The sequence below is a fragment of the Hyaena hyaena genome, unplaced genomic scaffold (genome assembly GCF_003009895.1).
Source record: "Hyaena hyaena isolate Hyena2069 unplaced genomic scaffold, ASM300989v1 scaffold_3, whole genome shotgun sequence".
Classification (NCBI taxonomy): Eukaryota; Metazoa; Chordata; class Mammalia; order Carnivora; family Hyaenidae; genus Hyaena; species Hyaena hyaena.
In genome coordinates, this window is record NW_024080635.1 from 8,712,949 (window position 1) to 8,724,350 (window position 11,402).

General features: G+C 61.6%; 2 protein-coding genes across 5 annotated transcripts; one reads left to right on the forward strand and one right to left on the reverse strand.

Moving 5' to 3' along the window:
* Positions 1-677: 677 nt before the first annotated feature.
* On the forward strand, positions 678-5,235 carry GALE (UDP-galactose-4-epimerase). Of its 3 annotated transcripts, none has more exons than XM_039231342.1 (11): positions 678-755; positions 2,410-2,535; positions 2,681-2,808; positions 2,894-3,007; positions 3,245-3,421; positions 3,687-3,800; positions 3,897-3,963; positions 4,054-4,139; positions 4,245-4,322; positions 4,574-4,688; positions 4,878-5,235. In XM_039231342.1, the coding sequence occupies exons 2-11, from the start codon at positions 2,415-2,417 to the stop codon at positions 4,934-4,936; spliced, it is 1,059 nt and encodes a 352-aa protein (XP_039087273.1). In that variant the 5' UTR covers positions 678-755; positions 2,410-2,414; the 3' UTR covers positions 4,937-5,235. The 3 variants fall into 3 exon arrangements, with proteins under 3 accessions (XP_039087273.1, XP_039087283.1, XP_039087292.1); XM_039231352.1 differs by having other exon boundaries at positions 693-755; positions 2,349-2,535; XM_039231361.1 differs by lacking the exon at positions 678-755 and adding an exon at positions 1,250-1,341.
* Positions 5,236-5,287: 52 nt separating this feature from the next.
* Positions 5,288-9,690, reverse strand: LYPLA2 (lysophospholipase 2). 2 transcript variants are annotated; one of them, XM_039233927.1, is made up of 11 exons: positions 9,583-9,655; positions 8,248-8,329; positions 8,026-8,129; positions 7,763-7,794; positions 7,572-7,637; positions 7,066-7,113; positions 6,900-6,970; positions 6,690-6,763; positions 6,512-6,613; positions 6,235-6,408; positions 5,288-6,158 (listed from the first exon to the last, which is right to left on the reverse strand). In XM_039233927.1, the coding sequence occupies exons 3-11, from the start codon at positions 8,101-8,103 to the stop codon at positions 6,108-6,110; spliced, it is 696 nt and encodes a 231-aa protein (XP_039089858.1). In that variant the 5' UTR covers positions 8,104-8,129; positions 8,248-8,329; positions 9,583-9,655; the 3' UTR covers positions 5,288-6,107. The 2 variants fall into 2 exon arrangements, with proteins under 2 accessions (XP_039089858.1, XP_039089851.1); XM_039233920.1 differs by lacking the exon at positions 8,248-8,329 and having other exon boundaries at positions 9,583-9,690.
* Positions 9,691-11,402: the final 1,712 nt, after the last annotated feature.

Here is an 11,402-nt window from a genome sequence, read left to right on the forward strand (position 1 = left end):
TCATGTGTGGCCAGAACTCCGCGGGGTGGTGGTTTCTGAGGCTCTTGGGTCTGTGAGCGGAGAGGCGCGGGCCGGGGCGGCGCCGGCAGTCGTCCTCGCTGCCCTCCAGGCACAGGGCATTCCGGGCTGGGCACGGCTTGTTGGCTCGGGTCGTCATGACTCGGTGCGCCCCGTTCCCCAGCCCGGCCCCTGCTTTCAGCAGAAGCACGACACCGTCTTTACCCCACTGTGGCAGGAAGGTGCGGACGGACTACCCCAGCGGCCCGTGCGGAGGCCGAGTTCAGCCAGGACCGCGGCGTCCGCCCGACTGTCCTCCAGCTCTCCGCGTGCTTCTCGAACCAGACTTCCCAGAACCCGCCGCCTCTGGGCGACCTCCCCCCACCTCGGCTGAGGCTGCGTGCGGCCGCTGATTTCCCGCCAGGCTGGCTCCGAAGAACAAGCGTGTGCAGAGAGGCTGGACCTGGAGCTCCCGCCGCGGGGCCGCCGCCGGGCACCCGGGGCACTCGGCCGCCCGGGACCGGGCTCCCGGGCCCAGACCGCGCCTCCGGTCCCCCGGCCTTCCGGCACCGGAGCGCGCCGCGCAGGCGCCTAGGTGCCTAGCGGCGCCGCGTAGTGCGCGCTCCCCGGTGACACGTTTCCTTGGGGGCGTGGAGGGGGCGGGGCCAAGCGGGCCGTCTGCTCTTAAAGGGACCCGGACGCCAAGCGCAGGAGGCGGTGCCGCAGGAAGCAGCGCGGAGGCGCGGGGTTCCGAACAGGTTCGCGAGGCGAATGGAGGCCCCTAGCGGGCTCACGAAGGGCCGGGTGGTCTGCGCGGAGCGAGGGAGGGTTTCAGAGGTCCAGGCCGCGTTCCGGGCAGAGTCCTGCTAGGGCGGACCCGTGCCCGCGCCGCTCCCAGCTCCCACCGCCTTGGCCGAGGCGGCCCGGCTTCATTCATTCCGGACCTGGGGACTCCGAACTCGGCCCCCTCGGAGCCACGGCCCACAATCCAGCCCGACGCCCACCTCCTCCTCCCCTCCATTTTGCAGACTGGGAAAACCGAGGAGGCGACAGCCGAGCGAGGTCACTCTGCCGGTCCGGGGCGAGTTCGACCTCACCACACACTTCCTGCGTCCCAGGGCCGCTCCGCGACCACTTGTCGGGCTTCCGGGAGGTGGGATGGGGGAGGGGGGCGGTCTTGGCTTCGGGAGCAGAGTCCAGCGGGAAGCCGTTGGGGGGAAGGGTGAACTGCTTGGCGCAAGATTGGCTGGCTTCGAACCTGGAGATCCGAAATCTAGCGCGGCTATCGTAGCTGTGTGTCCTCGGGCAAGTTACTTGACCTCTCTGACCTTAGTATCCTTCTCGGTAAAGTGCCAGCAATAACACTTGCCTCGTTAGGATGTTGGGGGAATACAGGAAAATAATGCAGAAGTGCTCGGTACAGAGCCTGGCACTCAGCAGGCGCTCGGTCAAGTGGGTGGGAGTGGATAAGCCCCGAGGGGGACTGAGGCAGCCAGAAGGAAGGCGGCTGCGGGCCAGGCCGCACCGAATGAAAGACCTCAGTGTCTGGAGCTTCACTACCCACGCCCCCTCTCTGCCCGCAGAGTTTGTTCAGGGCGGAGGTGCACACCTGGCAGTGGAGCCGGGACCAGGGCCACGTCTACAGCGCCCGGCTAGGTGCCGCCTGAAGTTGGGTGGGATCCTGAGCTCCAAGCGGGCAGTAACCCAGCTGGCCGTGGCATGCACTGCTAGAGGCTGAGCCAGGCCGACTGACCTGGGGCGGGGCGGGGCCCACTCCAGGACCTGGTGCTGCAGCCCCAGAGTTGGGCTCAGTGGGCCTGGCAAAGGACCCCACCCTGTGGCCACTTGGAATACTTCCTGCTTCCTCCCAGCTGACTCGAGGGAGGGGAGCTGCCTAGAGCAGGAGGTGTTCGTCTCTGGGCCACGTTACACCTAGTGATGGCAGAGGGACTGGGACGGCCTGAATTTGAGCAGACAGAACCTCCTCCTGGGCTCTTGGGAGTCCCGGTGCTGCTGGCCGTGGGTCCTTCCGGCCAGGACTGTCTAGTCCCCAGACACCTCGGGGGCCTCAGGTTTCATCTTCTCAATCACAGGAGAATCGGGACCAGAAATTGTGGCGACGGTGCATCAGTCTCCCCACCTGTGCCACAGGGCGGGCCTTTCAAATCACTCGCATGAGCCTCACGCTATTGCATCAAGTTTATAGTTGTAAGGTCCATCTTCTTAAGAGGGAAACTGAGGCGGAGAGGATGAGTGATTTCCAAGGCCTAAGGCCAGGAAGAGATGGTGTCCAGACTTGGACCAGGGCCGATTCCACCCTATTAACTAGGACATACTGCTGCCTCCCTCAGACATTAGATGGGGCCCCGCGCGGGCAATCTCAGCCACCTCTGACACTGCGTTCTGGGCCAGGTGCAATGGCAGAGAAGGTGCTGGTGACAGGCGGCGCTGGCTACATCGGCAGCCACACGGTGCTGGAACTGCTGGAGGCTGGCTATTCGCCTGTGGTCATCGACAACTTCCATAATGCCATCCGCGGTGAGCGCGGGGTGGGGGGCTAGGGCTTCGGGCGGGGAGGGAAGGAAAACCTTGGGTTTTCTATCTCTACCTCTCCACACGCGTGTGCGCATCAGGCTAGTCCCTTGGGAACCCAGGACCCATCTTCTCCTCTGACTGTCTCCACGTGTCCAACCAGGAAGGGGCTCCATGCCTGAGAGCCTGCAGCGGGTTCAGGAGCTGACAGGCCGCTCTGTAGAGTTTGAGGAGATGGACATCTTGGACCAGGCAGCCCTACAGCGTCTCTTCAAGAAGGTGGGTGCTTGGCAGGCAGGCAGGGGCCCCACGCCAAGGGCCAGAGCCTGTAAAGCAACCTCTGACCCTGGCTTTGCACCTGCAGCATAATTTTATGGCAGCCATCCACTTTGCGGGCCTCAAGGCTGTGGGAGAGTCCGTGCAGAAGCCTCTGGATTATTACAGAGTTAACCTGACAGGAACCATCCAGCTTCTGGAGGTGAGCTGTGTGGCGAGGACAGACAGGCCGTGCCAGACACGGTGCGTGAGGGCCTGGAGGGCCGAGGCAGGCAGGGCCCAAGCTGTACCATCTTGGACACGTGTCTCTCTTTACCTCTCGGTCTCCCCATCTGTAAACGGGAGTGCCCACCCCTCAGCCCCTCTCACCTGTGAAGGAGTGAGGGGGAGGGAATAAGGTGTGAGGCAGGGGCCCTTGACGCCTCCCCTCCGTGACCAGATCATGAGGGCCCACGGGGTGAAGAACCTGGTGTTCAGCAGCTCAGCTACCGTGTACGGGAACCCTCAGTACCTCCCCCTGGATGAGGCCCACCCCACGGGGGGCTGTACCAACCCCTATGGCAAGTCCAAGTTCTTCATCGAGGAAATGATCCGGGACCTGTGCCGGGCAGACAAGGTGAGAGGACCCCCGCCCCTGCAATTCTTGACCCAGCCCTGGCTCCACTCAGACCCATGATCTCCCGCGAACACCCCCAGCAAGAACTCGGGAAGCTGTGGTGATTTGCCCGAAGTCACAGCACTGGGTGGGGGGGCCTGACCCCCAGCTACTTTCTGGGGATAGAGACTAGGCATGGGGGGGTGGGCGGGCAGGTGAAGAGCTCTGGACTCGGCCGGGGTGCAGCCTGCACCTCCCTCCCCATCATCTGAGCGGTGTCCCACAGGCCTGGAACGCAGTGCTGCTGCGGTACTTCAACCCCACCGGCGCGCATGCCTCAGGCCGCATCGGTGAGGACCCCCAGGGCGTCCCCAACAACCTCATGCCCTATGTCTCCCAGGTAAGGAAGAAGGGGAAGGTCAGGGGGCGGCCCTGGGATGGAAGGGTACAACTGGTGCCAAAGGCCTGGAAAGAGCTGACCTGACCTCCACCCCAGGTGGCAATTGGGCGACGGGAGGCCCTGAATGTCTTTGGCAATGACTATGACACAGAGGATGGCACAGGTGAGCCCAGGACCAGGAGGACCCAGGCGCGGGAGCCAGGGGTCGGACAGAGATGTACTGAACCCCCACACCCAAACGCTGCCTCTGCAGGTGTCCGGGATTACATCCATGTCGTGGATCTGGCCAAGGGCCACATCGCGGCCTTGAGGAAGCTGAAGGAGCAGTGTGGCTGTCGGGTAGGGAGAAGGGAGAAGCGAGTTTGGTGAAGGAGATGGGGTCTGGAGGGGTGGCTAGTCCAGCCTCCTCCACAACCTGCTTCCCCCCCAACCCTCCCCGGGCAGATCTATAACCTGGGCACGGGCACAGGTTATTCGGTGCTACAGATGGTCCGGGCCATGGAAAAGGCTTCAGGGCAGAAGGTAAGCCAGCTGTCCACACAGTGCCTCCCCGCCAACCCTGCCCCAAATTTAGCAACGACCTGGGTCCCTCCACCCCCACCCACTTCACAGTGACCTGGGCCCCTCCCACCAGCCTCCCTGATGGGCATCCCCGTGCTGCATGGCTCCTCTGCCTGCCTTAGTGCTGGGCACAGGCACCTGCATTTCCGAGCCCGGGCGGCAGCTGGGTGGGAGAGACCGGGGCCGGCTCAGCTAAGCCCCCTCTCTTGCAGATCCCCTACAAGGTGGTGGCACGGCGGGAAGGCGACGTGGCTGCCTGTTATGCCAACCCCAGCCTGGCCCTCAAAGAGCTGGGCTGGACAGCAGCCTTAGGGCTGGACAGGATGTGTGAGTTTTAGCCCTGACCCCTGACCCTGGGTGCAGCCTGACCCGAGAGGGAGTTAGGGGCTAGGAAGGGGCTGACAGGGTCTGACTGGGTCTGGGTGTGCCCCCCCCCCCCCCGGCTGCCTGACGTGGGTAGGGGGCGTTGCATTCCAATGTGGACCCTGACCGCCCCCCTGCCCCCCCCCGCCACAGGTGAAGATCTGTGGCGCTGGCAGAAGCAGAATCCTTCAGGCTTCGGTGCGCAGGCCTGAGACCCTCCCCGGCCACGCTCCAGCGAAGGAAAAACACCTGCTTGCTCTCCAGCCTCTGCTGCGAACCCAGGGGCCTCGGCCTCCCCTACCTCAAACCCCATGCGGGCCTGCTCAGCCCACCAGGCATGAGGCCAGGGGTTCCACTGACCAGGAGTTGGGGGTCTCCCTCTTCTTTTCCTTGAACGTGTCAGGACCACCAGAAGCAAATGGGGGAACAAGGGCCCCGACCCAGGCACTAATTTATACTCTGTTCGGAGAGATTTCCAAAGTATTTAAAATAAAAGTTTTCTAACACTGGGGCAGATGCCTGCACATGCTCACTCTCTACCCCTTGGACAGAATCATCCAGCCTGAGAGGTGAAGCAATTTAATTTTATCGGAATCCAGGACACAACAAGAAAAACACCCAAAACCACACAGAGACAGAAGACGAGACACAACTCCCCCACCTCCCCCGGCCCTAGAGTGGGGACAACGTGGGAGTGGGACAGCTGGGGGACACCTTGAGCCTCAGTCCAGCCCTGCAGGCTCCAGGCCTACGTGGGGGTGGGGGTGGGGAACAGGGCAGTGGGGGGGAAGGGTCCAGCCCCCATGTTTTGGGGGGGGCTAAGGGAAGGCCCCCCTCGAAGGACTGTGCCCCCTCACCAACACCCCTGCCCAGGGGCAGGCAGCCCACAGCAGCACGGGGGCCGGGCCATGGACACATTCATGATTGAGAAGCAGCTGGAGGGAAGGAGGAGACACACGATTATCTGGGCAGAATCACTTGGGGGAGGGGGGGGAGTGGTAGGTGGGGCCTGGGAGGGCCCCATGGGCCAAACCCTGAGGTCACAGGAGGGGGCCCAAAGCGGGGCTAGTGAGTGAGGTCCTGAGTGAGTGGGTCAGCGGCTGGGCCCCTTTCTCCCGCTGCCTACAGCCCCTTCAATACTGCTGCCAGGGGGGCCCACCTCCAGGGAAATGGGAGAAGAGGGCGGCCCAGCCCCTGCTGCAGACAGCCAGGTGGCTGAGGCCAGGAAGGCAGGCCTGAGCCTGCCTGCCCCAGAGGCCTATGGGAAGAGGACAGGTCAGGGATGGTGGGGACGGGGACTCGACCGGCTCAGATCCCAGATGGTGCCGTGCGTGCTGGGTCCCCCAGAAGCTGGGGGCCTGCGCTGGGGGCCAGCGACTCCGGTTAGACAGGAGGCAGCAGCTTCTCAAGAAACTCCTTCACAGCCGCCATCTCCTGGGGGTGAGGAGGGACTGTGAGAGGCTCCCAGCTGGAGGAGAGGGGGGAGCGGGAAGTGGTCCCCTTCACTGACCTGAGGGCAGGAGCTGTGCATGACACCTGGGTAAGTCTTGAACTGGACCCTGGCGGGCGTGACAACGGACCGGAGCTTCTCAGCCGTCAGGGCCCCAAACCGCACTGGAACCATGGGGTCCAGCTCCCCGTGGCACTGAAGGATGGCCAGGTCCTTGGCACTGCCATTGGCTGCCTGTGGGCCAGACAGGGCTCCGAGGGCAAAGCCAGTGCTTGGGCACAATCCCCAGGCCACGAGGAAACCGGAAGAGCAGGAGGGGACCTGTGGAGACACTCACCTGGGGGAAGGCCCGATGCAGAGGCAGCCAGCAGCTCAATGCCACAATGCCAGCCAGAGGGTGGGGACAGGTGAGGGCCGTGTAGAGGGACAGGGCCCCACCCTGGAGGGAGGAGAGAATGAGAGGTCATGAGGGCACAGCTCTCCTGCCACCCCCTACCCCCTCTCTCTCCCCTCACCTGTGAAAAGCCTCCCAGGACGATTCGATTGGCAGGAATCCCATTCTTCATCTCGTGCTCAATCAAGGCCTTGACTGGGGGGAGGGGGCATGACTGGGTGGGGGCAAAGCTGCTGGAGGGGCCCAGGGAAGGGAGCCAGATGCTGCCCAACACTCTCCTGGGGGGCCGGCAGGGGAGGAGGGGGGTGCTGAGGAGGGACTGGGGCCTTACTGTTCTCTGCTGCCTTCTTGATGCCGGCCTCGTCCTCTGGGGCATCTGGACTCAACCCCATCAGGTCAAACCTGAGGGAGGAGCGGTGTTGGCAGCTACAGGAAGACCCTGGCCAGCCCCCTCCCCTGCAGCTCTCTCAGCAGCCGTCCCTGCCCCCGCCACTCACCAGGAGGGCATCACCATCTTCATGTTGAGTGTCACGGGGATCCGGGGTCTGGGCAGGGGCGGCAAGAAGGGCCATCATGCTCAGAAGGGGTGAGGGAGCCTCAGCAGAGAGCAGGGAGGGGGCAGAGTAGCCCCTGGGGGCCCCTCCCAGCGGGGAAGGCCTGTGTTTAAGGTGTTGCCAGGCAACGTGCCACGTGGGGCTGGAGGCTGGGGCATCAGCAGACAAGCAGAGCCCAACACGGGGTGACGGGGTTCCAGCTCGGTGGGTGAGTACTTGGGGAAGGGGCACAGGAGGTCCCCGGGTCCAGGAGGCCTTAGGGCTGGGGGACTGGGGGGCTGGGGCTGCAGGCTCTGCGGGACTGAAGGCTGAAAACGGCACTTCCCACTGCCCTGGGCCCAGGCCGCAGGATGCAGCTGGCAGGAGAGAACAGGCCTGGGACCACAGGACACACCCCCCCCCCAGCTTATCCCCATCCTCAGCCCCTCCTTTGCTAGGGTGACACTCACGCATGGGGACAGATGTACTTGACGTGAGGGAGCCGGATGGTGGAGAGGGCGTCAGCCCAGCTGTGCCTGTAGGAAGGAAGGGAAAAAAGGCACCGATGTGGGGAGGGAGAAAGGAGGGCGCAGGCCTCTAATCCTGCCCGCTGGGCCCTTCCCCACCTTCCCAAAGAACACCCCCCCTCCAGCTCACTTACCCTGTGTCTCCGAGTCCATGTAAAAAAATAACCTGCAAGAGGGTGAGACATGGGGATGTGGAAAGAGGGCAGTCCCCACCCTGCTCTCATTCCCCTCTGGCCTCCAACTTCTGGCCCCGATCACCCCCAAGGACCTAGGGGGAAGTACAGTAGCAGCCAAACAGGGTGTTAACTCCCTGCCGCCTGGCTGCAGGCTGCTCCCATCTCAACACCGCATTTCCATTTCTGGCCTGGGGGCTGCTGAGGGCAGGAGGGGACCTTACCGCAGCCGTTTCCCGCTCAGCTCCAGACACAGTGGCAGCATCGGTGAGCAGGGGCACAGACATGGTGTTACCGCACATACACTGCAGGGCTCCACGGCTGGGGCCTGGGCAAAGTTGGGGGGAGTGGTCAAGAGCACGACCAGGCAGGGGACAGACTGCTGACACGGGACAAGAGCCTCAAACCCCAGGCCCACTCAGGCCGTCAACCCCCCCTCCAAGTACCTGGGTTCTGTCCTGGCCACAAAGAAAAGGCAAGAAGTCCCAGGCCAGAGGCGGTAGGAAGTTTGCCTCTATTATTCCAGGGCTGAAAAGCAGAGGCAGCCACCCAAGTGTCCCCGGTTCTGGCCCAACCCCTAGCCTGAGCTTGCTGGAGACGGAGAGGGGCAGAAGTAGGGCTTAGGGATGGTGGGGGAGGGGGAGCCAGGTCACCCCCTGCTGTCGAGCCCCCCCCAGCTGCCTCCTCCCTGCTCTCCAATCAAGAGCCCCCAGGCCCTCCTAACCAACTCCCAGCCCTACTGGGAAATGAAGGGGGGGATGCCAGAAAAAATATGCTTTCAGCCCCTACCCCCAACCGCCCCACACATTTTCTCCAACCTCTCTCCCATCCAGCCCCCACCCAGCCTTCACAAGCAGTTTCTGGCTCAGCCATTCCCAGATCCCCAGGGGGCTGCCCTTGTCTCCAGCAGGCCCACGAACTCGGGTCCACCAGCCATAACTGGCGCCCCACACCCCGCTGAATGGTGCTACCTGCTGCTGCAACTGCTCACGGAATCCAACCAGGTCCCCCAGTCTGACCGTGCTCTGGGACTCCCAAACACACAAAAGAATGTGAGGCTGGCTGGCTCCTCCCCATCCTTAGCATCCTCCAAAGTCCCCAGAAGCTTGTGCAACCTGTTCCTAAGCGCCCACCCTTGCCAGCGGCGCCCACCCTCCCCACTGGCTTCAACCTTCCATTTCTGACCGAGTGCACCTCTCCACGTGAGACCCCTCACCTCTGACCCTGGGGTCCCTCTTCCCACACGGGGATGCACCTTTCGCCCTAAGCTGGGACTCCCTTCCTCAATGGGAGACTTCCACCTCTCACCCCAGGGTCCCCCCTCTCAAAGTAATGCCTTCTCCGCGGACCAGGGAAGGGAGCTCCCCACAGTAACAACTTCCACTCTAATCCAGGGTCTCCCACTCCCTATACTGGGAATGTCTGTTCTGACCAAGGATCGCCCCCTTCCCACAGTGACACCTTCCCACAGTGACATTTTCTACCCTGACCCAGGACCCTCTCCTGTCCACAAAGGATTGTTCTACTTTTGACCCTGTGGGGCCCCCGCCCCACAATAGGATCTTCCACTTTCCACCTCAAGTCCCTCCCGTCATAGCCGGGCCGCCTTCTCGCCCCTCTCTACCCCCAAAGTCCCCAGGACTGGCCAGCGCCTCTTCGCACCTCACTCCCCACCCCCATCCCTCACAACTGCGGTCCCCTCCCCACTCTCCGGGACCCCCGCGGTGGTCCGATCTCCCCCCAGTGCCCTCCCTCCGCCGCCTGGCCCCGGACGAGGGTACCTCCACTCCCTGGGGGTTTCGAGACCTCTCGGGCGACTCTCCTCTTTCTCCTGCACAGACACACTCTCTTCCCCCTCGGCCGCCCCCGCCGGAACTTCCGTTCGAGTCCCGGGAACCCAGCCATCGCGCTGCCGGAAGTAGCCTGGCCAGCGGTACGGAACCCGGAAGTGGGCGTCGGCGATCCGCCAGATAGGAGCTGCCATGTTGGATACGGTGGGGCCGCTCCCCGTAAGGAAGGCAGGGAGTCGCCTGCAGAATCTAGATGGCGCGTCGGGAATTCCCGCTTGCTGCCACCACCCGTGCGCCTCCTGGAGGAAAGCCCTCCGGAAGGGGTGGCACACCTCTCCTAGCATAGTTTCCCACGCTGTCGTCTTGGATATCCGCCACTGGCTCTAATGCCGTTTCTGGATGGACTCATACTCAGAATGACCCAGGACGTATCATACACTGGAGGGATGGAATCATACACATAAGACACCCTTAGAGACCATCTAGTCCTCCACTCTTACTCTAGAGAGGAGGAAACTCACGCTCGGGGCGGGGAGGAAACGGCAATCTCAGGACAACACTGTACTGCTGCCTCTCGGCACCTGCTTCCTGAGCTATAAAACACGGTGATAACCACCACCCTGCCTCCTTCACAGCTTTGCTGTTAGGCTCAAACGAGGTCGTGTGGAAATGCCTTGTACACTGTAAAATTACAGTGTGAGGGCATAGTGACTAAAAAGGACCCTGGGAAAACAACACAGGTCACATCAGGACAGCTGGCCAGGCACTGGCCGTGCTGTCTTAGCTCTGCCTCGACAAGCAATGCCACGCAGACGGTGCACAAAGTACCATCAATGAGCTCCAGTTGTTAAGAACAAAAAGGGCTTCATTTTGTCCCCATTTTGCTGTTTGCTGCACTGATAAAGTGGAAATGGGCTCAGGGTCCACAGAAAGGCTGGAAAGGGAGGCAAACAGAGTTGAAGGGCCACGTCCCTAAGGGAACAGGTGGGCATCTGCAAACAGGAAATGAGTGACAGCGGTTCTTCAGCAGCTTAGGACTCATTCTCCCAGCATAACCTACAGTAGCTGTTCTTTGAACTGTAAGAACACCGTCAACTTGGGAACTCCAAAGCACTTTCCCCAGGCCAAGAGGCAGTTTGGTCTTAGGTGTTCAATAGGTCACAAAGAACCTAAAATACCAGGATTCCGAGCAGGAAATCTTTGGGTCCCAAGAACTGCAACAAGCCGATGTTCCAGACCAGACGTCAGAGAGGGACAAGTGCTCGAGACCAAGCAACTGCCCCCCGTGCAGGATCCCCACGCAGGCTGCTTATGGAAGAGTGAACAATTCCTCCTGCACCCCCAATCGCCCAGGATCCTGGGGCACTTCACAGTCTTGAACAAATTCTTCAGAGCGAAGCTTCCAATTCAGAAGCCCAGCCCAGGGGCTACCTGTGACTAGGCTTTAACTAGTGGATTAATGAAGGGATAGTCTGCTCTAAGATTTTTTAACTTATTCTTCCCCCTACTCCAAATTTAAAGACATAGCCTTTATTTTTATCTCCAAAATGATCCAACCGAAATAAAGACACTGTGGCTGAGGAATAGGTCCCTTAGTGCATCAAGAATTGTTTTTGTACTCTGGGAGATTTCAGGATGCATTTCAGAAATCTTGAGGTTTGAAAAAATGGCGGCAGCAGGCTTTCCATTGGACAGGCTGGAGAAACAGTGAGGGCCAACACTTTCAGGAGAATTCTCTCAAGAGGATCAGATTCAACACTAATTCCCATTATCCACTATTTCTGTTTTCTGCAAAGGAGAGAATCCTGACC